At 42.8% G+C, this 26,855-nt stretch overlaps 1 protein-coding gene across 4 annotated transcripts in view; it reads right to left on the bottom strand.

The window, feature by feature from the left end:
* The window catches only part of YES1 (YES proto-oncogene 1, Src family tyrosine kinase), a 321,603-nt gene that overhangs the window by 154,081 nt on the left and 140,667 nt on the right, over positions 1–26,855 (bottom strand). For all 4 annotated transcript variants that reach the window (XM_069219977.1, XM_069219978.1, XM_069219980.1 and 1 more), the window contains exon 2: positions 24,156–24,428. In XM_069219977.1, the coding sequence (XP_069076078.1) occupies positions 24,156–24,420 (265 nt within the window). In that variant the 5' untranslated portion in view covers positions 24,421–24,428. The remainder of the gene's footprint in view (positions 1–24,155; positions 24,429–26,855) is intronic.

Genomic DNA, 26,855 nt, shown 5'->3' with positions numbered 1-26,855 from the left:
CTCAGCAGGTTGTTGGCATGCTTTTTGAGCCGTCTTCTGACCATGATTATGAGACTGACTCTGCATCTGAGGCAGAGGAGGAAGTGAGAGATTCGGGCAGTGAGTTTTCTGTCCGAGAGGAATCTTCTGATGAGGAAGCCACTCTCAGTGCAGATGAAGGGCCTGTTTTAGAGGAGGACATTAATGTGCCAATAGTGCAGCAGCCTGGGCTAAAAGGTTTCCCATTGAAAGACCTGACACCTGTATCGCCCCAAACTTGGAGCAGCCACAGTTGCCTGCCTTTACTGGTATCCCAGGGTGTAGAGTCAATACGGAAAACGTTTTGCCTGTCAGTATCTTTCAGTTGTTTATGGACGATGTATTTTTGGAAAAGATTGTTGGGCAGACTAATTTGTATGCGGAGCAGTATTTGAGGGACAACACTGCCAGACTTAGGCTTCAGTCTAGAGTCACCCAGTGGATTCCCACAAATCTGTAAGAGTTGAAAAAGTTCCTGGGTTTGACCTTTTTGATAGGGTTGATAAGGAAGCCGTTGCTGGCTTCTTATTGGTCTACTAGTCCCTTGATAGCAACGGCCATATTTCCTGCAACCATGACCCGTAATCGGTATTTGCTTCTTTTTCAAATGCTGCATTTTGTTGACAATGCTTTAGTTTTTCCACAAGATCACCCCGATTGTGACTGTCTTTTTAAGATTAAGCCTGTCCTTGATTATTTTGTAGATCGGTTTTCAGAGGTGTATGTTCCAGGCAAAGAAATAAGTGTGGACGAGTCTTTGGTCCTGTTCAAAATGCGTTTGGTTTTTAAGCACTACATTCCTATCAAGAGGGCACGGTGAGGAATTAAAATGTATATGCTGTCTGAAAGTAGTACAGGATATGTGCATAATTTCTGGGTTTATACTGGTAGGGATTCCAGTATTGACCCCGCTGGTTGTCCACCCACTTTTGGAGTTAGTGAGAAAATTGTGTGGGAACTTGGTAAACGACTGTTTAGCAAAGGTCACCATTTGTACGTAGATAACTTCTACACTGGAGTGCAGTTGTTCAAGGAATTGTTCAGAGTGGACACTGTTGCTTATGGCACAATCCGTTCCTACTGGAAAGGCTATCCAAAGGAGCTTGTCTCTAAAAAACATGAGAGGGGACAGAGCAGTGCTTTGCGGGATGATGACCTGCTAGCTCAGACTAGAGGGATGGTGTACATGCTAACTACCATCCATGATGAGAGTACTTCCCCTTTGACTGTTTGGGGTCAAGTTGCCGAAGTGCACAGACATGCGTGCATTTTGGACTACAATAAGCACATGGGTGGTGTTGATAGAGTAGATCAGAGGTTGGAACCTTAAACTGCTCTTCATAAGTCTTACGTGGTATAAAAAGTTGGCCATCCATTTGTTTCATTTGGCAACTTTTAATGTTTTTATTGTGTTCAAGGATTGTTCCCCTGAGTCAAGGATGAAATGTATTAAATTTCAGGAGTCAGAGATAGAGAGCCTTATTGTGGTGGAACAGACAAGAGTTCCTAGAGTAGCAGTGGTGGACGATGGGGCTAGATTGAAAGATCGCCACTTTCCTGATCATATTCCTCCCACTCTCAAAAAAGACTTGCCCACTAAGGAATGTAGAGTATGTTTCCGAAGAGGTATCCAGAGAGAGAGCCAGATGTACTGCCCTGATTGCCATTCGAAGCCTGGGCTATGAGTGGCCGGCTGTTTCATGAGTTACCACACCCAAACAAAAATTCTGGGAAATACTGTGAGCGTAAACTGCCTGTTTTATATTTTCATATGTTCAGTTTCACGGTTGGCATTTCGGTCATGTATTCAGTTAGAGCTTTTTTGTTTGTAGTTTTGTACTTCTTTATAATTAATAGTTTCTTTGTTGTTTAAAAACAACAAAAAAGTTATGGCGGTGTGCACGGAGTGGCGCTTGGCTGGTAGTGTGCGTGGAATGGTGCTTGGCGGGCAGTGTGTGTGGAGTGGCGTTTGGCTGGCAGTGTGCATGGGCTGGCCCTTGGTGGCGGTGTGCGTGGAGTGACGCTTGGCTTGCAGTGTGCGTGGAGTGGCGCTTGGCTGGCGGTGTGTGTGGAGTGGCGCTTGGCTGGCAGTGTCCGTGGAGTGGCGCTTGGCTGGCAGAGCCAGCCAAACGACAGTCCACACTCTCCCATCAGGTAGTGTGATTGCTGTATCAAGAATGTGGGGGTATGTAAGCGATGGGCCCTTGAGTGGCGCTGTCTGTCGATGCGAGTGTTGTAAGGTGCTGGGCCCGTGGCTGGCGGCGCGAATGGTCTTATGCATCTCATGTATGAAAGGTGTGTGAATGGACTGTAAAGCTGTTGGTTCAGTTTTAAGGCCATTCAGTTATTAACAGTGTATTTCATTTTTATGAAATCTCTTGTTAATAAAATTTGATCTATTGAACCATCACTCACCCTCGTGCCAAATCCAACCAGTAGGTGCGGTAAAAATGACAAAAACCTGCTCCGCTGTAATCAGGAGTCACAGCACACCCGTGACATGTGTCTCGGGTGGGACCCCGATGATGAAGCATGCCACCAACTTGGTTGGTAGGTGAGGGGTCTTTTTAACATAACCTAAATGTGTTTCTTTTCACATTTTAGTGTTTGGAACACCACAGAAGTAAGTGACTTGTCAAAATGATCTATTACAAAACTACCTGTGTTTGAAGGAGGGGGGGGGGGGGTGGCACCTATGTTTTTGGTCTCAGGTGCGGCCTTCATCTAGGGAAACCTACCAAACCCAGAATTTTTTTTAAACTACACACCCCAAGGAGTCCAGGAAGGTGTGGCTTGTGTGGATCCCCCAACATGTTCTTACACAGACTCCTCTGTAAACCTCAAAATTTGCTTAAAAAAGCATATTTTCCTCACTTTTCTTTGTAGGATTAACGGTCCGGCACAAATTTCCTAGCACCCAGCGTTCCCCTCAGTCTCCCAAGTAAAATGATACCTCACTTGTGTGGGTCCCCAAAGCAGAGTCAGCCTAAAGATGTATAAAATAAAAATATGTGCTATCCCCTCAACTCGCTGTGCTATCCCCTCAGTCTCTACAGGTTTTTGGCCTTTTTCGGTTGAAGGCACGTGGGCCACCCACACAAGTGAGGTATAATTTTTATCGGGAGACTTGGGGGAACGCTGGGTGGAAGGAAATGTATAGCTCCTCTCAGATTCCAGAACTTTCTGTCACCGAAATGTGGGGGAGAGGTGTTTTTTTGCCAAATTTTGATGTTTGCAAAGGATTCTGGGTAACAGAACCTGGTGAGAGTGCCGTATGTCACCCTATCTTAGATTCTCCTCGGTATCTAGCTTTCAAAAATGCACAGGTTTGGTAGGTTTCCCTAGGTGACGGCTGAGTTACATACCAAAATCCACTGCTAGGCCCCTTGCAAAAAATAGCTCTGTTTTCTTTGGGAAAATGTCATGTGTTCACGTTGTGTTTTGTGGCATTTCCTGCTGCGGACACTAGGCCTACAAGTCACCCAATCTTGGATTCCCCTAGGTGTCTAGCATTAAAAAATGCACAGGTTTGGTAGGTTTTCCTAGGTGCCTGCTGAGCTAGAGATCAAAATCCACAGCTAGGTACTTTCCCAAAAACACGTCAGTAAAAAAAATTTGATGTGTCCATGTTGCGTTTCCTATTGCAGGCATTAGGCCTACCCACGCAAGTGAGGTACCATTTTTATCGGGAGACGTGGGGGGGCACGGAATAGCAGAACAAGTTTTATTGCCCCTTGACTTTCTCTGCATTTTCTCCTTCCAAATGTAAGACAGTGTGTAAAAAAGATGACTATTTGAGAAAAGCCCTGTAATTCACAAGCTAGTATGGGGACACCGGTATTCAGAGATGTGCAAATAACCACTACTTCTCAACACCTTGTTGTGTGCCCATTTGGAAATACAAAGGTTTCCTTGATACCTAGGGTTCTTGATGAACCTACAAACCCTACATATCCCCGCAACCAGAAGAGTCCAGCAGTCGTAACGGTATATTGCTTTTAAAAAATCTGATATTGCAGTAAAACGTGGAGCAAAATGGCTGTTTTTTTTACCTCAATTTCAATTTTTTTTTGTTTCAGCTGTTATTTTCTGTAGGAAAACCTTATAGCATCTACACAAATGACTCCTTGCTGAATTCAGAATTTTGTCTACTTTTCAGAAAAGTTTAGCTTTCCAGGGGCAATATTGGTATCCCACCCATTTCTGTCACTAACTGGAAGGAGGATAAAAGCACAAAAAAATAGTAAAAATGGGTTATGTCCCAGTAAAATGCCAAAAGTGTGTTGAAAAATTTAGTTTTCTGATTCAAGTCCGTATGTTCCTGAAAGCTGGGAAGGTGGTGATTTTAGCACTGCAAACCCTTTGTTGATGCCATTTTCAGGGAAAAAAAACACAGAAGCCTTCTTTTGCAGCCCCTTTTTCCCCATTTAAAAACAAAAAAATTAAACAAACTTTTTGCTGTATTTTGGCTAATTTCTTGGTCTCCTTCAGGAGAACCCACAAGCGCTTGGTACCTCTAGAATCCCTAGGATGTTGGGAAAAAAGGGACGCAAATTTGGCATGGGTAGCCTATGTAGAAAAAAAGTTATGAGGGCCTAAGCGCGAACTGCCTCAAATAGCCAAAAAAAAGGCCTGGCACCTGAGGGGGAAAAGGCCTGGCAGCGAAGGGGTTAATAAAAGTAACCTATGTAAGCAGCACTTGGGGGTTGGAGGGTATTTAAATATGTAGAGTGCACAATACAAAGAGTTTTATTTTAAATGAGGATCAACTATTAAAGATGCTTTGGCAATTGAGCTAGGAGGCAGTGGTTAGTGTGGATCCGAGTCAGAAGATGGCCTGCCATGTGCTCTGGACAGTCCAGGTGGATATTTCTAGTTCTTTGCGTCAGTTCACTTATTTCACAACCAGACTCCATTAAACACAGGACAACTACCAGTATTAAGTGATACATGAAACTGATTCAAACATCTTCTCCCAGACTATTTTGTAAATCAAATCGAGACGGCCCAAACTTTTGCTCAGACTCTGATGCTGAAGAAAGTCGAGGTGCCGAACACCAAAGCTGCACAGTATTGGTTCTACCTCACGCCTCTTGAAGTCACCACCAGACACCCCCCAGCCCCCCTGCCCCTCTATCTACCTCCTAAGCCTTCTTTTTCGCCCCAGCTTTTTCCTTTTGTCACCCGTATTCAGCCTTTCTCTTCCTCCTTCTTTCCACCTTTTGTGTTTTTCTGTCACTTGGTCTGATTCAGTCTCTGATGAGGAAAAATAAGTGCTGGTCACCAAAAATGAGTGCCAGTGGCCACTCGTTCAGTCACCAGCTGAAATTAAGCACTGCATTCAGCGGAGCTGGGTGGGGAGGGAAGCTCTACTTGGTTCATTAAGTACTGTTACTGTTGTTTAAGAAAACAATAACAATGAAGCACAGCATCTCCTGGATCCTAAAAATCTCTAGCTGAATGACATCTTTCCAAGATACATGTGGGATTCTGTGACTTGTCCCCACCTGTTAATATAGATCTAAGAGAACACAGTTGCCTTCCTTTCTGCACTTGCTAGTCTTTGATTATAACAAGCAAAAGCATGACAGCAATCCCTTTCTTTTTCTATTTCTGTAAACGAAGCTCGACGCATCCACCATAATTGGGGCTAGGTGGCAGCGCACGCCTACTTGCGCATCTCACAAATACCACTTATGTACATCTACATTTATTTTACAGTCATCAGAAAGGAGGCCTGTAGTTGTTCAATTAGACGGGGAATTTCCTGCCAGCTGCTTGACTAACCCAGGAGTTCGAGGACAGAGAGTCTGGCCCAACCATTGCAAATTATATATCCTGGATTTACGGTAACAAAGACCTCACCACTGCTCGACAAGGAAGTATTTTAGGGGGTTGCAGGTGTGACACTCTACCAGCACCTTGCTCTGCATTAGAGACCAGAGGCCTTAGAGGGTGTAAAATCAGTGCCAAAAACAGAGAGGTGTTGCAGCTCTACCTTCCCTTTTTTCTGTCTGTTTTATTATTCGGACAATTAATAAAGCTCCACTATTCACTATTAGTGTAAAAAAAAAATGGATCACAGTTATCTGGAACTGGACCTTCACTGGCAGCGAAGCTACGTTAAATATATTTTCCATATATGATGGGTGAGAATGAATGAAATTGTCAAGTGAGTATGAGTGAGTAAGAATGACTGCAAATGAATGAGTAAATGCAAGGCTGAGGAAATAGTGAGTAAAAATAAGTGAGTGAGTGAGAAAGAGTGACTGAGTGACAAGGTGTGAGGCAAACTGAGTGAGAATAAGACATGAATGAGAATAAGAATGTGTGATTAAGAGTGAATGAGCGGGCGTGAATGAGTGAGTGAGAATAACAGAGAGTGAGGGAGTGCGTTTGAATGAGAAAGTGAGTCAGAGCAAGAATGACAGAGTGGAAATGAGTGAGAGTAAGAGTGAGTTCAAAATAGTGAGAATGTGTGAAAATGAATGTGAGTGAAAGTGAAAGTGAGCATGTGATGTGTTGCTTTTATGTCTGCCGGTTGCCCAAGCATACTGGCAGAATTTGTTTTCTGACAGAAGCACCTTGATAAACTACTGTCACTTGCACAACTGAGGACATTCTTGGCATAATGGGAACTATGGTAAAATACTGATACTGGCATATCAGTATCAGTATCAGTGAAAAAAATACTAGCGTATGCGAGGAAATTCTTGGCATGAGGGCACCAATGGAAAAATTCTTGCCCTGGCGTACGCAAATAATTTTTTACATAAACATCGCTCATAGTATACCGGTAACATTAATGGCAACATTTTGCACTGGCATATTTTACGTACATTTGTTGCGTAAGGCAGCAGGTATGGCATGTGGGGCCCATACCAAATGCTTCCCAAAGCGTAATGGAGGTAAAAAAAATTCTAAAGTTGTGTTTATTAGAGTTTTATAACACCAGGAACATTTTGCAACATTACACTGATAGTACAAGGCAGCGTTACGTGCATCTCAAAATTCCCGCCTTTTCAGTTAAATACAGTGCACATCGGCGGGTACAATTACATAATCTGTGTCAGCATCACACATATATGTCTGTAGTGTAAAATCAGCTTTAGTCCCAGCCCCCCCATCTCCAAGTCTACACATACCCTCCACTCTGGGGTCGTTGACTCATACATTTACATTTTAACCAGGATAAAAAAGAGCAAATAGAATACAAAATACAGTAAATACATAAACAGTGTACTCGGGAGTGGGCGCCATTATAGGTGTAGTGATGTGGTCGAGGGTACCAGGGTGGGGAAGTCAAGGGTGTGCATCAGTAGTGGGCTATGTGGTCCTAAGGGGTCATAGTAAGCTGTGTTTATTAGAACTGAAATAGATGCAAGGCTCGAGTACATGGATGCTAAGTTGTTAATGGCAGACCCACAGATAAGTATGACACAAAAGGTCCCCATAGATATTCTAAGTATTTAAAGTCATCTCTAAAAATATCGGACATGCTTTCTAATGTCAATGCTCTCCATAAACGTGCATGCCATTGAGGGAGTCCTGGAGCTTGTTGCTTCTTCCATGCTGCGGCTATTGCCATTTTGGCTGCCCCTAAACAGGGCCACATACTTGTTTTGTCCCCCTTTGTTGGGTGGGCCAATGTTGCGTCTCGTAGGCCAAGTTATGCAAAAGCTGGTGTGTCTGGGATTGGATATCCCAGGACCTCTTTATCTACACTAGTATTTCATCCCAGAATGGGCGTAATATCGGACAGACCGACCATATGTGGCGGAAGTCCCCAATAGTCCACAACCTCTCCAACAAAGATCTGTTGTAACCGGTAATAATGCTTTCAATTTAATGGGGTATAAATACCACTCGCACATCACTTTTATAGTGAGCTTCCCTCAAAGAGGTGGAGTAGTTGTATTTCCATAACTCCTTCCATTATGTTTCCCATGCACTATCGAGTATGGGTTCTTCTAATGTATTTTCCCAAAATTATGTGTGGCGGGGTCGTGGGGCCACCAGGGACCTCATTAGTAGGGCATTCAAACAGGATATGGTCCCTTTGGACCCTCCATTCCTTTTGACAAATTGCTCATTGGGTGTAAGTTCTCTAGTGGCTGCCTCGCTATTTCTCAGGTGTCTTGCCCAGTGTTTGAGTTGAGTGTAGTGGTAGTATTCTGTATCTGGAAGTTGGAAGTCTTTTGCAGTTTTTGAAGGTCAAAACGTCACAGTTATAAAAGAGGTCTACCAATGTTAGACACCCCCTCTACTTCCATGTGTCGAATGGCCCTGGTAATGCTGCTGGCGGACAGGCCTGATTGAAGTGAATGGGAGTATGTGGGGAGGGAAACGTAGTCCACCCTGCTTTCCTGTTTACTGCATCCCATACCCGTAATGTTGTTCCTGCTGCCATGCTTAAGTAGGCATTGAGTGGTCTTTCCATCTTGGGCTTCCAGAGAACATCCCAGATAACCCTCCCCACGATAGCCCTGTCTTAGAATCTAAGGACCATTCAGTGATCACCCATAACTGGGCTTTGGCAGGACTGTAATTATCACTTTTCTCACTGCAGGAGTAACCACCGCTAATTGGGCTGTATAGTTAAATAATAAAGTTAAATAGGGGCCCAGTCCCATGCTGAATGATTTATAAAATTAGGCTGTAAATCCATCAGGATCCGGAGTTTTATAGAGTTTGAGGGTTTTTAATCGCTAAAAGTACCTCCTCCTCTGTAAATGGTTACCGGACCATATCATTCTGCACTTGTGTCACTTGGGGTAAATCAACCCCTTCCAAGTAGTGCTTCTGAGCCCACTGCACCGCTGGGTCTGCCAGATAGAGGTTGTTATAATTTCCTGAAAACCTCAGCCTTTTCAGAATCAAAATTTACCATGACCCACATCTCCCGATGAATCTCATCAATATATTCCCCATCTCTTTTCTGTCTCAGTGCTTGGCTAAATGGGGACCAAATATATTGCCTTGTAGATATGTGTTACTGCACAGACATAGTAGCTTAAATTCAGCCCTGTTAGTATAAATAGCGTTTAGCTTCCCTCTCAGGGCTGTTACTTGTTGCAACTTCTAGGACGGGCCTGTTTTGTGCGATTGCTTTCCAATTTGGAGCTCTCATTCAAGAGATTATTTTTCCATCGTTCCTTACTTATTAAGAGCTGCATTTAAAGTGATACAGGTTCCCCTAATTGTAGCCTTAAATGCATCCCAAGTGTTGGATTAGGTAGGGTCTTGAAGGTTATTACTTTGGAAGAAACTCCTGATCTCCTTTCTTAATGTGTCCTGTGAGAGTTGGTCCCTTCCCAGGGAGTTAGGAAAGCAGCAAACACCTCTGGCGTATTGTAGTGAGGCACCATCCTAAGACTATCGAGACTGGTGCGTGGTCAGAGAAGGTTATGGGCAAGATCGAGGCATTCTGTAGGTCACTACTTAAGTTTTGGCCTACGAACGCGTAGTCCAATCTAGAGTAAGTGTGAAGAATGTATAATCTTTTGTGTCTGGATGCATTTTCCTCCAGGCGTCTATAAGGCCCATCTCCTGAAATGCCTTTTAAAGGGATTCAGGAAAATTCCCTGCTGTGGCTCTGTGAGGATGGGTACTGTCTACCTAGGAGTGCCATGTTAGATTGAAATCCCCCATCACCACAATATCCCCCTCAGCAAACCCCCTCCTGAATGGTCAAAAATGTTTGGAGGAATGAGACTTGATTGGTATTGGGGGCATAGATGGATGCAAAAGTGCACCACCTGCCCTGTAGATCTCTGTTCACCATAACCATGCTACATACTTTATCCATTTTATATACCTCTTGTCGAAACCGCATTGAAGAGTGAAACATAAGCACCACTCCATTATGTTTAGAGGAGGCAGAGGCTTTGTACATCAAGGGGTAGTTTTTATGTCTCAACCTATGGTCGTCATCCCATTTGAGGTGGGTTCTCCTGCAACGCCACAATATTGTGGCAGTTATCCGAGAGATATTTCCATCGTTTATTTCTCTTATTGGGGGAATTCAGCCTTTTAATATTTCAGGTGAGTGTGGTGACTACCATGGTGCATGAGGTGTTATTTCACCATGAAAAAGTAGCTCTTCAGTCATCTGTTTCCCCCCCGTGTTTCTTCTGTGCATCTGTGAGCTCTGTCACCCCCTCACAGCAGTCCCTCCACACCCTTGGTGCTCCTGTATCCCCTACCTGAACATTAAAACAAGCAATAACAAGTCTATTACCTTGTCAACAGCAAGGTCCCAATTTCGATAACATTGAACATGAACATTAATAATAGGAGGCGATTCGGTCTTTCACTGCTATTATCTCTACCTGTAAGCATCAGTTAACTAGAGTAGCAGAGGCGAGCCGATGATGGAAAATCTGAGTACATATTGTGTGGATGGTTCTCCCAGCTAGCTCCGGGTGTTATCTCTATAAGAACTGTTTTCCAAATCTTCACACTTTTGTATGGTCTCTCGTAGGTGTTGCTGTAGGAGGATGTTTGTGATCTCAAGGTGGCCTATCACATGGTCCCAGTCTACGGTTTTATTTTCAAGGTCGAGAGTGCGAGTACCCACAGAATCAATATGCTGCTGTAGAGTAGTGAGTTTGTCCGTAATATCTGATCACAGATTTTCCAACAATTAAGACATATCCACCCTAAGCTCTTCATGAAGCTCCTTTTTAAAGCCCTTCAGGGAGGTTATGAGATCCTCCTTAGTGAGGGACATTTTATCTGAAGAGGCAGGCAATACCGCCTGGTCCCGAGCCTCAGTCGAGGTGAAATAGTTAGAGACCTTGTTCGACTGCTGTTTTTTGGGAGGCATATATGCTGTAAGGACCAGCAGTGGGGGTGGTCAGATGCCGGCCAGGGCCCAGAAGCCCACTGCCCGATCCCCCGCCGCCTAGTTCAATGATTGTAGAGAGGGGAATAGTTCACTGATCGCTGCGTCTTAATTTTTGAGGGGGGGGGGGGATGACTCATCTGTCTTCAGCTCTCTGTTCCACTCAGAGCCTGTCCCCACAAGCGACCTGGACATGCAATGTAGATTGCGAGGCTCCCCATCACAATTTTCCAAAGTACCACTCAGCCTCCCCGTCCTGCTCTTCTCCTTTCACAAGTCTGCTGTTAATTTTAGAGCCCCTGTAGCTGCCTGGTGGGGCACTCTAAGGTGTGTCTCCCAGCCAGGGTCCATAGTTCCATCGGGGCCCGACCACCAGGAAGGGTCTGCTTCGTGCACTCCAGCACCTTCAGCCGTGCTGCCTTCATTCCCCCACCAAGCTCTCAGACCCTCTTGTTAGGCTGGCACTGGTTGATGCCCCCCTCCCCCACAGTATCATGGCAGAATGTGGCACAATGAGGCCTCCCCAAGGAAGAGAGGCGCACAGTCTCTGAGGGAGTACTCCCTGCTGCACGGGACTCTGCTTCAGCGTAGACCCACTCATCCCAAACTTGGCGAGACACCCCTCCCCAGAAAGGGCCAGCGCACAGGCTAGGGCACACTCACCAGGTCAGGCCGCTCGTCCAGGGTCCTGCCTCAACTCGCCGCCGCCCCACAGCAGATCTGCTCTGCGCAGGCCCCAGCCCAGCGTGCAGAGCTGCTGATCTTCCGATTTCTCAGTCCTCCTGGTGCCACCATGTCCAGAGAGGGCCCCTGCGTCACACGCCTCACTCAATCTCTGCCTGTGCTCGCCATTGAGACATCCGGGTCCCATCTCATTGCTGCATTCCTTCCTGCGTCCGTCTGCAATTATCAATGTTTCATGATACCCATTGTTGCTAAATAATTAGCGGAGCAGTAGTGAACTATGATACGAGGGCCATGTTGGTTGGCCACATACCTGGAGGTAATTTTTCATATATGTGGCACCTATAGTACATTTTGAAAAAGATAGGAGCGACTCCTGCGGATAGACCTGTTTCATTGACTTCATGCACTTGTCACACCACAAAAGGTATCGGCTATTTAATGATTGTTTATTTTCAGTCTTTGACATTTTCATAAACAAGTGAAAATTTTGCTTTAAAATGCTCTATTTGAACCCACCCCCGGACCTCTCCTAGAAGACGGCTGACTTACTCACTAGATACAATGCAGGCAGTATTATGCCCTACGACTTTCAAAAATCATGCCAGCACCCTAACATGGGTGGTATCTAAAATAGACATTTGTGTTTAAACATGGATTTATTATGGAACAACAGCGATGCCAACTATGCCGGCAGGGTTATGGCCGTGCTACATGACTTCCTGGGAAGAAGGTAATTTGATGTCACTACCTGAAATATCATTGTGGTCAAATGGTGTGTGATGTCACTTCCCCCAACCCGGTGTTTTAGTGAATCCATGTCCATGCTGCCTGATGCCAACCCTGAAATTCAGCACCATCACAAGTGCTCGTGGCAAACCTTCACTGAAGCGCTTCAAGCTTTTTAGAATTCGACAATGATTTACTGGTGTCTTCGCAGTTCCTTCAATCTGATGAAGGGATTCGGTGAGCCTTCACAGTTTCACAACAAAATGTTCAGCCATCTGCTCATTTTCGTCTATGTTTTCAAGTACATGTTAATCTCGGATGTCAGGCTTTGCAGGGCAGATGGTGGAGCAAATCAAACGAAAACATTTTACGGGGGCACGTGCTTTACTGTCGTGCAGTGACGCAACCGACGCAGGCTCTCAGTTATTGGAAATGGTAGTCAAATGTTTGCTTCGTGAGGCATTTTTGGAGGGCTTCACCCGTGCTAGGCATGAGCGTGGCAGATGTTTCTAGGAGGACAATCACTCAAATCGCTGGGATTGTACGCTTAGCCTCAATTAAAACTCGGATTGCAACGATCAAATGAAAGCATGCATTTGGGTCAGTTCTGTGTCTGCGCCATCCGGGGGCAGTGGGAACCAACGCCAACCTGTCCGACGTGTTTAAGTCAGCACCACACTGGAAGGTACGAGGGAATGTAACGAGATGGTCCTAGAAGGTGCATATTACAACATCATTTTTCAAATATATTGGCCAAGGGTCGATAATGCCAATGTATCCAGCCTTAAAAGTGGCCTCTTTTAGCTCACCAGGCCCTGCTTGTCATTGAGGCACCACGCTGGCACAACTGTGAGTTGCTTAAACTCTCTAACCTAGTAACTGCTTTATACATAAGAGATGATGAGGAGTGATGTTGATTTCGAAGCAGTGTTTAAAGTGTGCTGGAGGGTGGGGACTGGAACTTGTTTTTCATCCGCCTACTTTGACCTGGAAAAAGAGAGGAAACTGTACACGAGGGAGAAAAGGAGGAGGGTGTGAAACGTGTTGTAACAGGCAGGGGTGTCGAATTTTATAATAAATCTACCTGTCCAACGGTTAGGATGCTTTCTTTTCCTGTAAAGAATTCCATTTGGCTATTTTGGTGCCACGCAGTTCAGTGACAACCTATGCCAGTGTTCTCACTGAAGCAGACCTCTGACAGTATCAGATTGTGTTAGTACTCATATTATAACAGGCTCTGGAGTACAACAAGGCTCGGATTCTGCCACCTTTCATGCAGTTGTCCTTATACGGGCTGGAAGTAGGCAAAAAGTGGTAGATCCACGGATGGAAAGCCCCAAGAGCCTGTGTATTCACCAACCCCTCTCCAATCTGTTCCCACACTGCAAATGTTTGGAAATTTACTCCTGACAAGGACAGGAGTAAAACATTTTCCAGGGTGTCAAAAATGGTTGTAGGAAAAGTGAATTTGCAATCACTCAGCAGATGTTTGCAAGATCATATATATTTATGTGTACATTTGCGTATGAGAAAATGGAATTCACAAACATTTGCTAGAAATGCGGCTATCATTCCTACTTCTGTGCACATCTGGGAATTTCTTAAAGTCAAAAAATCTGCACCAACGGAAAGAAGTATACCTGCAGCTTTGTGACTTCCTTTCAAAATCTGGCCCAGCATTTTGTTTTTCACTTTCATGAAGGCCATAATGGTTTTCCATTAATTCTCTATTATTACTCTTTTTTTTCAGGTTGAACATAGCAGTGTGGAAGCGCTGCTTTTCTCGCTATGTTTTAATCTATTCTGTGGGCTTTAACCACGTCCATCTCACACCCATCCCTTTCATTCCTTCCTGGGCCTGCCGTTCAAAAATCAGCTAGATACCGTAGTGTGGCACACTATTTATTTTCTTTGGCCTTGGTGCTTCGCACTCATGGCGGTATGTTTCTTCCTTGTTTTCTTTGAGAGGTGTGCAGGTTTTTTTTTTGTTTGTTTGTTTTTTGCAGTTTTGTGTAGCGCGAACTCGACACAAACGTATTGGAGCACCTTTTTTTTTTCTTCAGTTTTTGTATAGCGCAAACTTGATAAAAAAGGTATTACAGAACTTTACATGAGCAACAGTTACATTACACAAGAACACATTCATTTCTGGTAGCAAGCAGAGATTAAGTGATTTGCCCAGAATCATAGAACGTTGAGCTGGCGCCAAGACTCAAATCATGTTGTTCCCCAGCTCCAAAGTCAGCAGCTCTGGCCCTTACGCCACATCCTCTCCCCTAGGGCCTAGGGTTCTTTGTCTGGTGCGTGTTGGGCCTGTCTGGTAATAACTTATATATATATATATATATATATATATATATATATATATATATATAATGCTTGGTAATACAGGTTCTGCCATTTCATAGCACTGCAAAGCAGGTGCCATTCTTAACAAAATAGCTATAATTCCTTTGCATTGCCTTTGCAGGGACTAAGAGGTGAAAAAGATATGTCGGAATTCTAATCTGTGACATTCTCATTCTGTCAAGACCTCTACAGTGCGTGCATTAACCACTGACTTGAGTAGAGCTTAACACTAGGCTATAGCACGTGCTCTTGATAATATTCGAAGGGTCACCAACCAAGCACATAGGTTAACTGTAGGCAAGGAGATGGTGAAAAGTGTGGTCTTGAAAATGGTGGAAAAGGAGCCGTGACTTCAGACCCAAGCACTTCGTGGCCTCAAGCTTGATAGCAAAAAACATCTAGCCCTTAGATGTAAATTGGACCTCTTCAAACCGAGTTCAGTTAGCGCAAACTTAATACAAATTACAGCGCTTTACATGAGTACCGGTTACATCACACAAGTACACATTCATTTTTGGTAGCAAGGGGAGATTAAGTGATTTGCCCAGAATCACAGGATGTTGAGCCAGCGCCGTAACTTGAACCATGTTTCCTAGCTCCAAAGTCAGCAGCTCTGACCATTAAAACACATCCTCTCCCCTAGGGTTCTTTGTCTGGTGCGTTTTGGGGCAATCTGGGAATAACACTTATTTTTTTTATATAGCGGTTGGTAATGCAGGTTCCGCCATTTCATAACGCTGCAGAGCAGGTGCTATTCTTTATAAAATCGCTATAATTAATTTGCAGTTAAGCATTTGCAGTTAAGCTGCCTCTTCTGTTATTCTCTTTGCTTTAACAAGTAAGGCTGGTATTGCACATGTAGAGGAATAATTCCTTTATAAGTTTAACACACAACACACAATAATATTTGGCTGTCCCTTTTTCTTTTCTTCTAACTCTTTTGAGCCCCCTCATTCTCCAGGTTAAATGGCACAAAGGTGCCTCTTTGTGGCTTGTTTGGTGCTATAAAAGTTTAGGTAAACACAATAGAAAGGGTGCATCTCTGGGGTATCACAGCCAGTCCGTAGGAATGAAGCAAAAACACCCCCAAGATGGCAGGTTTGTTGTGTCCTCTCTCCTGCAGTGACAGGCTTGGGAGGGTTGCTGTGTCACCTGCTATACATCCACTGCGCTCCAATCCAAAACACATAGGTAAAAGACATTGTCATTTACAAAGCCAATAGCTCTAACTCTCACAAATACGAGACCTACTGCATTGAAAATGCTTGTTGCATATTGGCATTTATTGAACACTTACTGAAGAACACTTCAGAGGACTGGGATTTAACATAGCACAATAGTTTAAAGAGTTAAATTGTTTTTTCAAGTTGCAGTTTTTTGTGTACATTTTAATTTGAAAGCACTCTCCAATCCTCCTTTCATAGTTAGGCATGTATTCCCAGGGAGCATTTCTAGAGCATTATAAAAAACCTTGAATTGTTAAAAGCTACAAACATGTTTTTATCCAAGATCCACTGACAGTAATGGAAGCTGAACACACAGCTTTTCCTTCATGTCGATGTTTCCCAATAAAAGAGTCTACTGTAACTGAACTTAACTGAAGGACCTTTTATTTATGAACTCTGAGTGCTGCAGTGTTTGTAACCAACACTGCTTATCCTATAAATGCTCGCCCTAATGTCAAAGACTGCATTAATGAACCATATATACACATTTGAACAAGTTATACATAAGGATACAAACCTTGCCTTAGGGGCAGATAATGCTCTTTCTCAGACCCATATTCTGGCACTTTAAATCGTCAGCCAAAGGGATTGTGGTGCAGTGGGCTAGGCCTATTTATCCAAACCCCAAACAATATGTTCTAGGACGACAGGAATTTCACACTCCTGATAGATTTGCAGACAAAAATAAGGTATGAAAAAGATCCTCCAAGACTGAGCTAAGCAAGAAGTGTAGGATGGTGGAAGACAGGTAGTGTAGGGTGGTGGCAGAAAGACATGAGTTTGAAGCAAGACTAGCCTTAGCATTCAGCAACACTGGTAGTAGGCACCCAGACATTTTTAAGCACTGCACTTCTTGTTTTATATTGTTCTTAACAAGTTAAGCACTGGAGCATAGTCTGGGCCGCTTCTGAAGTCATGTTAAAGATATGTGGTGCTAAAGAAGGAGACTATGCTAAACTACTGATACTGCAGATTGTGTGGGGGGGCAATATTATTAAAACTGTATTCCGTTGTCAATGCCTTTTGGGGGCTATAGAAAGCCCCTGCAAAATACTGTAGTATCGAAAACTACCACTAATTCAATTCGGACTCAACGATTTTAAAAAATATAACTAGCTCTCTCCAGTTCAAGAGTGGAGCTACTTATGAAGCAGCAGTTCTTTAAGATAGTTTCACTACTACCTGGTAAAATAGGAGAACTGCATAGAAATATATCAATATATAACCTAGAGAATCACTGGGAAATGTATAGGTTATGGCAGTGCATCTTGAAATCACCAAAAGTTACAATGGGACAGTGTCAGCTTGCCTGAAGGGGTTTATGATGGCAGATATCCGCAGTGTAAAATGGTCTTGGCGGACAGATTTGTTCAAATGGTCTACCTGGAAGTCTGTAAATCCTTTCAGTGGGAATTTCCAAATTCCTTCAAACTGTGACTTTTGTTGGAACAGTGCAAGACATTGATTTAAGAACATCTTAATTTCAAATGCTGGATCTTTTCCTATCGCTGTCATCCATGCATTCACCTGTGGGAAACAAATCTAATTCAAAATATTTAAGTTGTGTATTCGTTTTTGGATTTTCACCCAATATTTCCCATTACGTGGGATGACGTGAAGGGTGTAGTGTTTTCACCTCGGTTGTCAGAGGCTAGAACCTGATTTTAGAGCCACTGACATAAATGTGACTTTCTTCAGCTGCAAACATCATGTGAAAATTGTGCAATTTTGGACCAGGGTCAACATACTCTAATCTTCGGTGAATTCATTTTTTTTAGATATTGTCTACACATGCCTGGAAATGCATTCATGTGTAGACATGCATACATGTACGGCTTGGTGGGTGGCGGAGGTTCAGGGGGTGCAGGAGGGAGGCGGTGGGGTGTAACAAATAACAAAAACCCAAGTACTGGCTACAAAGTGGGACCCCAATTACCCCACGAGTAATCTGTTCCTCAGCGCTTGCAAAGGTTCTCTGTTTGTGATTCTGTAGAAAGAACTGAATCCACAATCCAGGTTAGCGAGGCAAGATTTACATTCAATCAATCAAGCAGTCGTTGTAGTGGCATTTTATAATGTACCATGCCACAGAGATCTCGTAGATCATTAGTGCTCAAACAGGCAACTTTTAAACAGGGATGAATTAGCCTTCTTCTGTTTCTTAAAGGGATTACAGGTCTGACTACTAACTCGCAGTCAGAGAACCTTGTTCAGTTTGACATACACACAGCTGAAGCTGTTCGCTTGCCAAGATACTGCTGAGATATGACAAGTTTAAGGTAGGGCGGTAGGTGGAAAGGATGCTACTGGGATTATCCACCATCCATTTTCAGGATGGGGGTGGCTTTGATTTTCAGGTGGTCAAGGATATTCTGCTTCCACAGCTGAGCAATAGATCTAAAGTCTTTTGGTTTTAGTTTCTCATGTCAAATCAAGCAGTATGTTAGGCTTAGAGGTGAAAAGCTGAGATGGACCTGTCAGGCATTGTCACTGCATTCTAAGGCAGTGGGTGATTAACAGCAAGTTCAATTGCGAGTATATTTCGTTTACAACTATTATTGCAGGTCTCAGACAACAGTGAAGTGTTCTCAAATTTCGAAAGATCTTACTTGGCTCTTGATCCTTTGGGGTAGCAATGTGGAACAGCAGGGACCCCAGATGTCCTTAACACAATCAAATAGCATTCAATAAAACACTGGAATGTTGGGAGCAGCATTGAAGACAATTGAGTGGCTCATGGAATAATAGTTGGTATCAGCTGCCTTCTCCAATTCTTTTTTGATGCTCCCTACTTAATTTAGAACATTCTATCATCTGTGGGTGGAATGTTCTAATAACCTTCTAGCCCTTATGCTGCAGTATATATCAGTTGTTAAAGCCATCAATCTGTTTACAGACCTTCACCTGCAGCTCAGCCCTATGACTAGGGCTCAATGTTCAGCAAGAGATATCATTTAGAAAGCACAGAGATTTACTTACTCTACAGATTAACAGAAGTATAAAAATGCACATCAACAAACATTACAGTGTTGCCCTCTAGACTGTACCTAAGGTGTAAGGTAAAGTTGAGCTGTTGGCTCACATTAACCAGAAGGAAGTGATGATCATGAGCAGAACACATATACGCTCTATGTTGTGCTGAAATAATTAACTCTCAGCAGTTCACTCATATAAAATAGAAAGACTGCTAAGGCTGTACATGCAACTTCTAAAACAGACAAAAGGTTTCCTAGCAACTGTGCCTTGAAAAAGAATTAGCTAGAACAGTATCTTGGCAAACCCTGTCCAATTTTAGCAATGTAGCTCAGCAACCAGGGTCAATATCACCGAGCTTGATGGCAATTAACACACCGGATACCACCAGCAAACCCACCTCCCAAAGGAATCATTGGGTCCACTTCCATTATGGTTAAAGTGGGGTACAAACATCTAGGTCAAAAGTAACTTGAAGCCAAAGGTTAGGACATAACATAGGTCTGAAAGGCTCCCATGTCAACAAGTCACAGCATCAACTTAATTTCACATTTTTTACCTTCAGATTAGTCTAGGGCCGCATCAGGCTTCATGACACCAGGTTTTTGCAATTTTTCAAAGATAGGGAGGTAGACCGAAAAACTGGATGTCAGTCTGGAACTCGTTTTTCATTAGCTCCAGAGCAGGGAGGTATCTGACTCAAAAGTACTTATCAAGGCAACAGGCATAGGACATGGCATATCATGAAAGTTGGAAGGACAGAGGACACCGCCACGCAAGGGAAGGAAGATGCTGACTGGCAGGCTTTCAAATACAGCGAGTTTAGAAACTTTGAGAACACCGTACCTGAACTCACTTGAGTCAACCACCTGAAAACAACAGGACCAGAGATGCTGAAGCTATTAAAGTCGAAGACCGCAGCAGGATTCTGAAAGTCAAGGAAGCAGAATCCACAGAACAACTAAACATGCCACCCTCTCCACTGCATAGAATATGCCTCAGCTTTTGTTTAGGTAAGGACTACCAACTGTAACCCAAGAGAAGGGCTGCAGCCGGAGACAAGTACTTGCTCCATAGTGATACCATGTTTGTTAATTCAGGACCTGGTGGAGTTTGTTTACACTCTCCGAGGGTACTACTGATAAAAGACTAAAATGAAAGACTATTATTATTTGAGGACTCAACCAATCACCAGGAGTAAATGTGCGAGAGCACCATACTCACCTTAAGCACTGCTTCATGGTACTGGGAAAACTACAAGACTTGTCACATTTCTGATTATACTAATGCTTTCCTGCATGTTCCTGTACTAGAGGGGGAAGCAAAAATGGCACAACACCCGCAGTGGAAGCTCTCCTTCTGTAAGGTAGAATCCAATGTGAATCCACTACTCGGTGTACAGCCATTATAGCTGTACAGCCCAATATTCAATAAAACAACCAAAAAGAGATTGTACTGAACACCACCATCAGGTACCTTAATTTCTTACACCACCGCAATAGTATTTCAAAATGTTCAGGGACTTCAGAGGTCTGCACCTTTAGATGTGAAGCACCCCCAAAGGTTAAAATACAAAGGGGCTCACCCTAGTATTGCTCTGAGGAAAACAGCAAAGGAGCCTGCTAAATGCTAACTGTAGGTTAGGGATTTTCCTCCTCAGGGAGTGGTGAAGCGAAGACACAGGAGGGAACTGTACTCTCTCCCGTCCATGCATGCACACCAGAACACCACCAGCCCAGCATGTCAATTTTCGGAATGAAACACTTGGGTGCACAGCATACAGAAGAGAAGGCTGAGCGGTGGAGCGGGTTCATCAAGCTTCTCCACAGGCTACGGATCCGACTGCTGGATTTTCTTCTTTTGAGTTGCAATTGGAAGACCACCCTCTGATCCAACCCGGCTCATTTCCTACAGAGAACTCGGCACAGCAGGTCTTCGTCAGTTGGGCCTCCGAACTCATCCAGTCAAGTCCTCTCCGACGAAGGAAGTCCTAATCCCTTTCCTCCTCACAGAACACATAAGCTGGCTTGGTTTCATACAGTGGAACCGACTTGAAAAGCCTTTCAAGGTGTTAACAAGGACTATACCAGTTGTTAAAGTTCCTGAACCTAAGTTATAGAGCCTTTAACGCGGAAAATGGCTGTTAAAACTGTATAGACTGAGGCAGAAGTGCTATCAAGCTATTAAAAGATTCCACCCTCTGTGGGTAGAATTTTCTAATTTAAAAAAGGTTAAACTGAAAGACAAACATTGGTATGCAGTAACAAAAGGTCTGTGCCAGCCATTATTAACACTTAGCAACTTCACTGTCTTCCATGGAATTCCCAATATTCCAATGTGCTAATATCTCACAGATTCCATTCTAGAATCAGGTGACAGAAATAAGCAACTGTGGCCTTACAGACAAAGCATAGGTAATGTGCTTCTACTTCATAACATGGAATTAACCCCTTGTGCTTTCAACGTAACTTTCTTTATAACAACTACATGTGATTACAAAAAAAGAGCATGGCGTAATCTATGCAAGCAGATATGCGGAGCATGCTACGTTTTTTATTAACATTTTTGAGCAATGGAAGTAGCATCATGACTCAACTGAGGTTTTGCCTCTCATTAGTCATGGTCGCTACCTACACTCTACAGCAGTGGTTCCCAACGTTTTGATTTCTGTGGACCCCCACTATAACATTAATGGAACTCAGGGACCCCCACTGACTCATCATGGGAATCCAGGGACCCCCACCTGAGTCATTACTGAAAGCTGGGGACCTGCTTTGTCAATATTTGTTCATATATTTTAATTTTCTATGCTCTCGCGGACCCCCTGAGAAGGCTTCGTGGACCCCCAGGGGTCCCCGGACCACAGGTTGGGAACCACTGCTCTACAGTGAAAATTAATACCATTTTACATTCTGCATATCCATGTACACATTTTTATTGCTGTAAAGACCTGAGGAAAAACTAGTGCCCATTCCGGGGCTGGGACCTCTGAAATAGAGGTTACCTTCCAGTCAGTTCAAATGACATCCTCCAGGGTCTCCCATCAAAGCAAGGGGAATGGTGGTGTTGATTTGCAATGAGTGTTCATCACACTCAGGCTAGAAGAAAACCACTTAAGCTTTAGAAGTCACTTGAAACTCACCCTACTGTGTTGCCCCTACCCCTTTTCTGTGTACATCTAGTTATCACACCCTCCACAATGACCAGCCCCAACTACGTTTACATTTTAAATAGGCACTATGAAAATGTTTTTCTTCATTCATTACCCCAGGATAACTAAGCAACACTTAGCAAATATAGGGAGTAAACATTATGCCACAACTACACCCAGAAGCTTCACTACTTGACCCATGTTTTACAACCATAGTCGAGGCCTGTTAAGAAACATTGCTACCCCATATCATGGCAACAGTCCGTATACATTTGATCTGCTGCCTTTCAAGCCCTCAAACTTTACACTTGCAAACCACTGCATAACATCCTCAAATCAAATTTCCTTTAAATCTCAAGGTCCCTGAAATGCAAGTGGTACCCTCAGCTTCAGTTCTACAAGGAGAGTAAACTTATCAAGTCCCATTATTGGCGAGGATAGCCAAAATAACACAGAAGATCACACTTTGGACGATCGAGAAGCACATGCTACAATGCATCAACAGTGTCGACCAAGCATCAGCAATAATACTAAAGGCAGTATTTGTATTGATTGACCTATCTTTGGCATTCTATGCCGCTAAGTGCCAGATCTTTACAGAGTCTAAACTCCTGGCGTAACAGGTGCCCAATTAGTTGTCCGCTGTTGCGGACCTTGCTTTGGTTTATTTATGTATGTATAAGTTAGTTCTATTGTGCAAACCTTGCCAAAAGTAAGCAGACCTCTGCACATGATCAAAGTCATCCGTAAAGTCAGCGAATAAGAGGAGAGGAAGCTGGGTTGTAGCTGGTTAATACATTGTTATGTAGTGCTCTTTAGAAAGGTGAGTCTTTAACTCTGTACCAAATTGGAGCAATCCTGATGGATATGGAGATGTTGTTGCAGATCTTGGGTGCTTAGATGGAAAAGGCATTGCTGTTTTATTTCTTTTACACACCATAGCCTGCAGTATGATGTTATCCTGGGTGCAGGTGTGCAAAGATCCACCAGAGATGGTGAGCTTGTCTGCTAGATAAGCAGGGGTGCTATTCATGATAGCCTTGTACATTATAAAGCTGGTTTTGAGGATTGTGTGGGGCAGCAAAGGAAGCCAAAGGAGTCCCATCAGGCTAGGGGGTGCTGATGTGATCTTATTTCTTTATGCCATGGATGAAAAATACTGGGGTGTGTAGGATACACCTAAGGTAAGCCTCAGGCATGAGTCCTCCCAGCTCTTATTTTAACACAAACATTAATCTCTTAACTGAAACGATCCACCAGACTGAGTGAACTAAATGTTCCTATGTATGCAGATAGAAAATCAATTTTAAGTCAATTTCAAACATGACTAAAACGGAGACTATCTCTTGCCCTAAGCTTTGAGGCATGGATTTAAAACATAGTTTGGTCCTAAACAGTGATATAAATGGTAGTAAGAGGCAAACTATCCGCCACAACGCATCTTTTTGCAGTGTACATAATTCACAATTTTGCATGATGCACTAGAGACAATATCTGTGACATCTGGTTCTCATATGACCCTGAACCACAAATTACACAAATGTGCAATCTGCAATTAATAGCTTAAGAAATATATGGTTCATCAAACCATTATTTTCTACTTGGCTTAAAACTAGTATAAGAACTCGCTGATCAATGTCTTGATTATGTAAAGAATCACTCACAGCAATTCAGTGTCTAGTGAAATCAAATACTAGGCCACAGGCTTTACAAGACAGCCAAGCAGATAAAACTTGCAACCAGCAAGCACATTCACAACATAATCTGCCAATGACCCAGGCTGACAGTAAAGTTTCAGATATAATTTAAGATCATTTGTATCACTCCGAGGGAAGCCTATGAGATAACTACCAGCAATTACTCCCCACTCCCTGCGAGGCTACACCATGGTTTCTTCAATATCTGAAACAAACCGTACGGTCATGATGTACCCCTTGCAATAGTAAATTCTTCCCATGTTCAATCTAAGCCAAGAAACTGCATAGAAATTATGAATAAGCTAAAGGTGCAGTTGTTTAGCAAAAAAAAAAAAAAGAGTGACATTTATACAAACAGAGGTCAAATAATGTGAAGTAATACATGTACTTTGTTTTCTACAGTGGCTCAAGCTGGCATTCACAAATACAATCTGAAAGCATAGGGAAACCAAAAGAACTGGAAAAATACATATCCAACTTACCTGTCAGTCCACTAGGATATGGACTTGGTGTAGCTGAGAATGACGAAGATGCTCCCCCAAACGGTGTCATTCCAGAAGATCCTCCAAAGGGTGTCATGGAATGGCTGTTGAAATTAGTCGATGGTCCCTTCACTGCTGGTGATTGTGGTCCTTGATTGGGATCCCCCCCATACTGACTAATGTGGATGCTCTCAGGCTCTTTGGTATTATCGGTTCTATACGTCGTGGAAGGCCCCTTGTCCTCCTTGCTTTTGATGCACCCCATAGTAAACTCTGCAAATAACACAAGGAGAAAGAAGGAGCAATAATCATTCAGCAGTTCTCGAGCAAAATGTAAGCACTGCAGTGGGTTCTTTACCCACCTATATGGTAAACATAGTTTGCAGTGATGTGCACAACTTATTGAGAAAAAAAAAACGTGTTAAAGACTCCAAAGAATACAACAAACACAAGCCTATCACAAGGAAATAGCACACCAATGATTTACACCAGGCATGTCATGTGCTTGCTGAACATCTGCATCAAGCTTATGCAGATTAAGGTGTCCCATTCAAGTGCAGAGCAGTCCCGGAAGGATATGGTAGCCACTGGTGGCACCCGAGCAACCTGTTGGCGATCCCTGATCTACACAGTCCACCAGAGGAGTTGCATACTAGCCTGCTTTACTCCCTATATTAAGCAGAATATTTCTAATGGGAAAAATAGGAATTCATATATACACCAACTTATACCCAAGCTATTACTCCCACATCGCAGTGGACATCTACCATGACTAGTGATGTCAGTAGAGACCTGCAGTGAGATTGTAGTCTGAATTTTGTTGCCATCAAATTATAAGAGGGGCTTCATGGTGAACATTCATCTTTTGTGGTGATGGTTTTCCAGCCCCACCGAAATTAATGGTTAAATTTAAAAAATAGCCTTAGTTTAAAATTAAACAATTCTTTTAATTAGTTACCCAACTAAAACTGCTCTCAATAGAAATGTTTAGTTTTTACGCCCCCAAAGAATTATTTTACTCTCAACCAAGGAGTACAAAACTTTATTTGGAGCTCTCCATTTTTAATATTTACGATTCACATAAACAGCTAGGAATATGCCATGAATCTACAAAAAATACATTAAATCCTACTATACCTACCACTGAACTCATGGACTTGGAGCCCAGCCTAGTACAGGATTCATGAGATCAGAAGCTTAGCAGTGTGGCCTCCAGCACAGCACTGAATGTGGCACTGCCGAGTTGCAGACATGTGACGGGGAAGCCAGCCAAATCAATGGCAAATCCTCATATTTAAACACACACAGTGTGACTGACAGCATGAAGCCTACAGCATAATCACCATGCAGCAAAGCCAGCTACTGGAGGAGGCCATAGTGCTCTCAGCCACAGACCAAGAGAGAGAATGTGTATGTAAGCGGTATTTTTAGAGCGCAAACCTAGTCAAAGGCAGTGGTGCTTTGCCTTCTCTGACAATAACATGAGCAAAGGGGCTATACTGGGAGACAGCCAGAAAGAAGTCAGAGTGGAATTGTACAAACACAACGAAAATCATCTGAGGACCATGTCTGATGCAGAAACTTTTATAAGTCATTATGTTTGTTATTGGCTCTGGACGAAGTTCGTTGAATAAAAGTAGCTAACAAGGTGGGAGACCAAAGCCGTAAATCTAGGCAAATCAATGGTTATGCCTACGACTCCCAGACTAATTTATTTTAATTCTGAACTTTTGTCTGCTGAATTCAGGTAGTCTTGACCTATGGACTGTACGACATGTCAAAACAACGTAAGTCTCTTGGTGGCTGCCACTCCTATTGTTCACTGCCCTAACAGCCATGATAATATTATATATATATATATATATATATATATATATATATATATATATATATATATATATATATATATATATATATATATATATATATATATATATATATATATATATATATATATATATATATATATATATCTCACAGGTGTGGAATTTATTAAAATATCTACTTGTCCATGGGAAATGTTGCTTCTGAAATCTACTTGCCCTGTAAAAAAAAAAAAAGAAATCTACTTCTCCCTTTGGTGCCATGTAGTGTGGCAGCAATCTCATTGTGTAAGAGCTCTGATAATAGCCTCTTCTGATTATGCTGGGGCTACTACTATAGTAGGGCCTGAATACCTTTAATTTCAATCCCTACTATAGCAATTTCCCGATTTTGCCACCTTTCCGCAGATCTACATACTGGGGCTGAAGGAAGCAGTATACAATAGTTCCAGGGCTCGAATGCCTTTGAGTCTGCAAAGCTAATAACTTTTTTCACCAGCTCTTCTCTAATCTTTTTCCATAATGAGAAAGGTTAGATATTTACTCCTGACCATGGCAGAAGTAGAAATTCTTCCAGGCTTAGGAAAAAAGTAGTTGAATGGAAAGTGAACTTGTAAAACTCAATATATTTTCACATGAGCAAATCTACACATGCATATTTGTTCTTGTTAGAATACAGTTCACAAATATTTCCTAGAATTACAATTTCCTGGTCTACTTCTGTAAGTTCTTGTGAATTCATGAAAGCAACTAATTCAAAGACATATACAATGGGTGAACTTTTGTGACTTTCTTTAAGAATTGGGTCCCTAATTAGGTCTGGAGTTAACAAAGACATTTTGTTGTTATTAAACTTCTATTTCTCTCTCTATTTATT

This window comes from Pleurodeles waltl, chromosome 2_2 (assembly GCF_031143425.1).
Source record: "Pleurodeles waltl isolate 20211129_DDA chromosome 2_2, aPleWal1.hap1.20221129, whole genome shotgun sequence".
Lineage (NCBI taxonomy): Eukaryota > Metazoa > Chordata > Amphibia > Caudata > Salamandridae > Pleurodeles > Pleurodeles waltl.
This window is presented reverse-complemented; position numbering and strand designations above follow the sequence as displayed.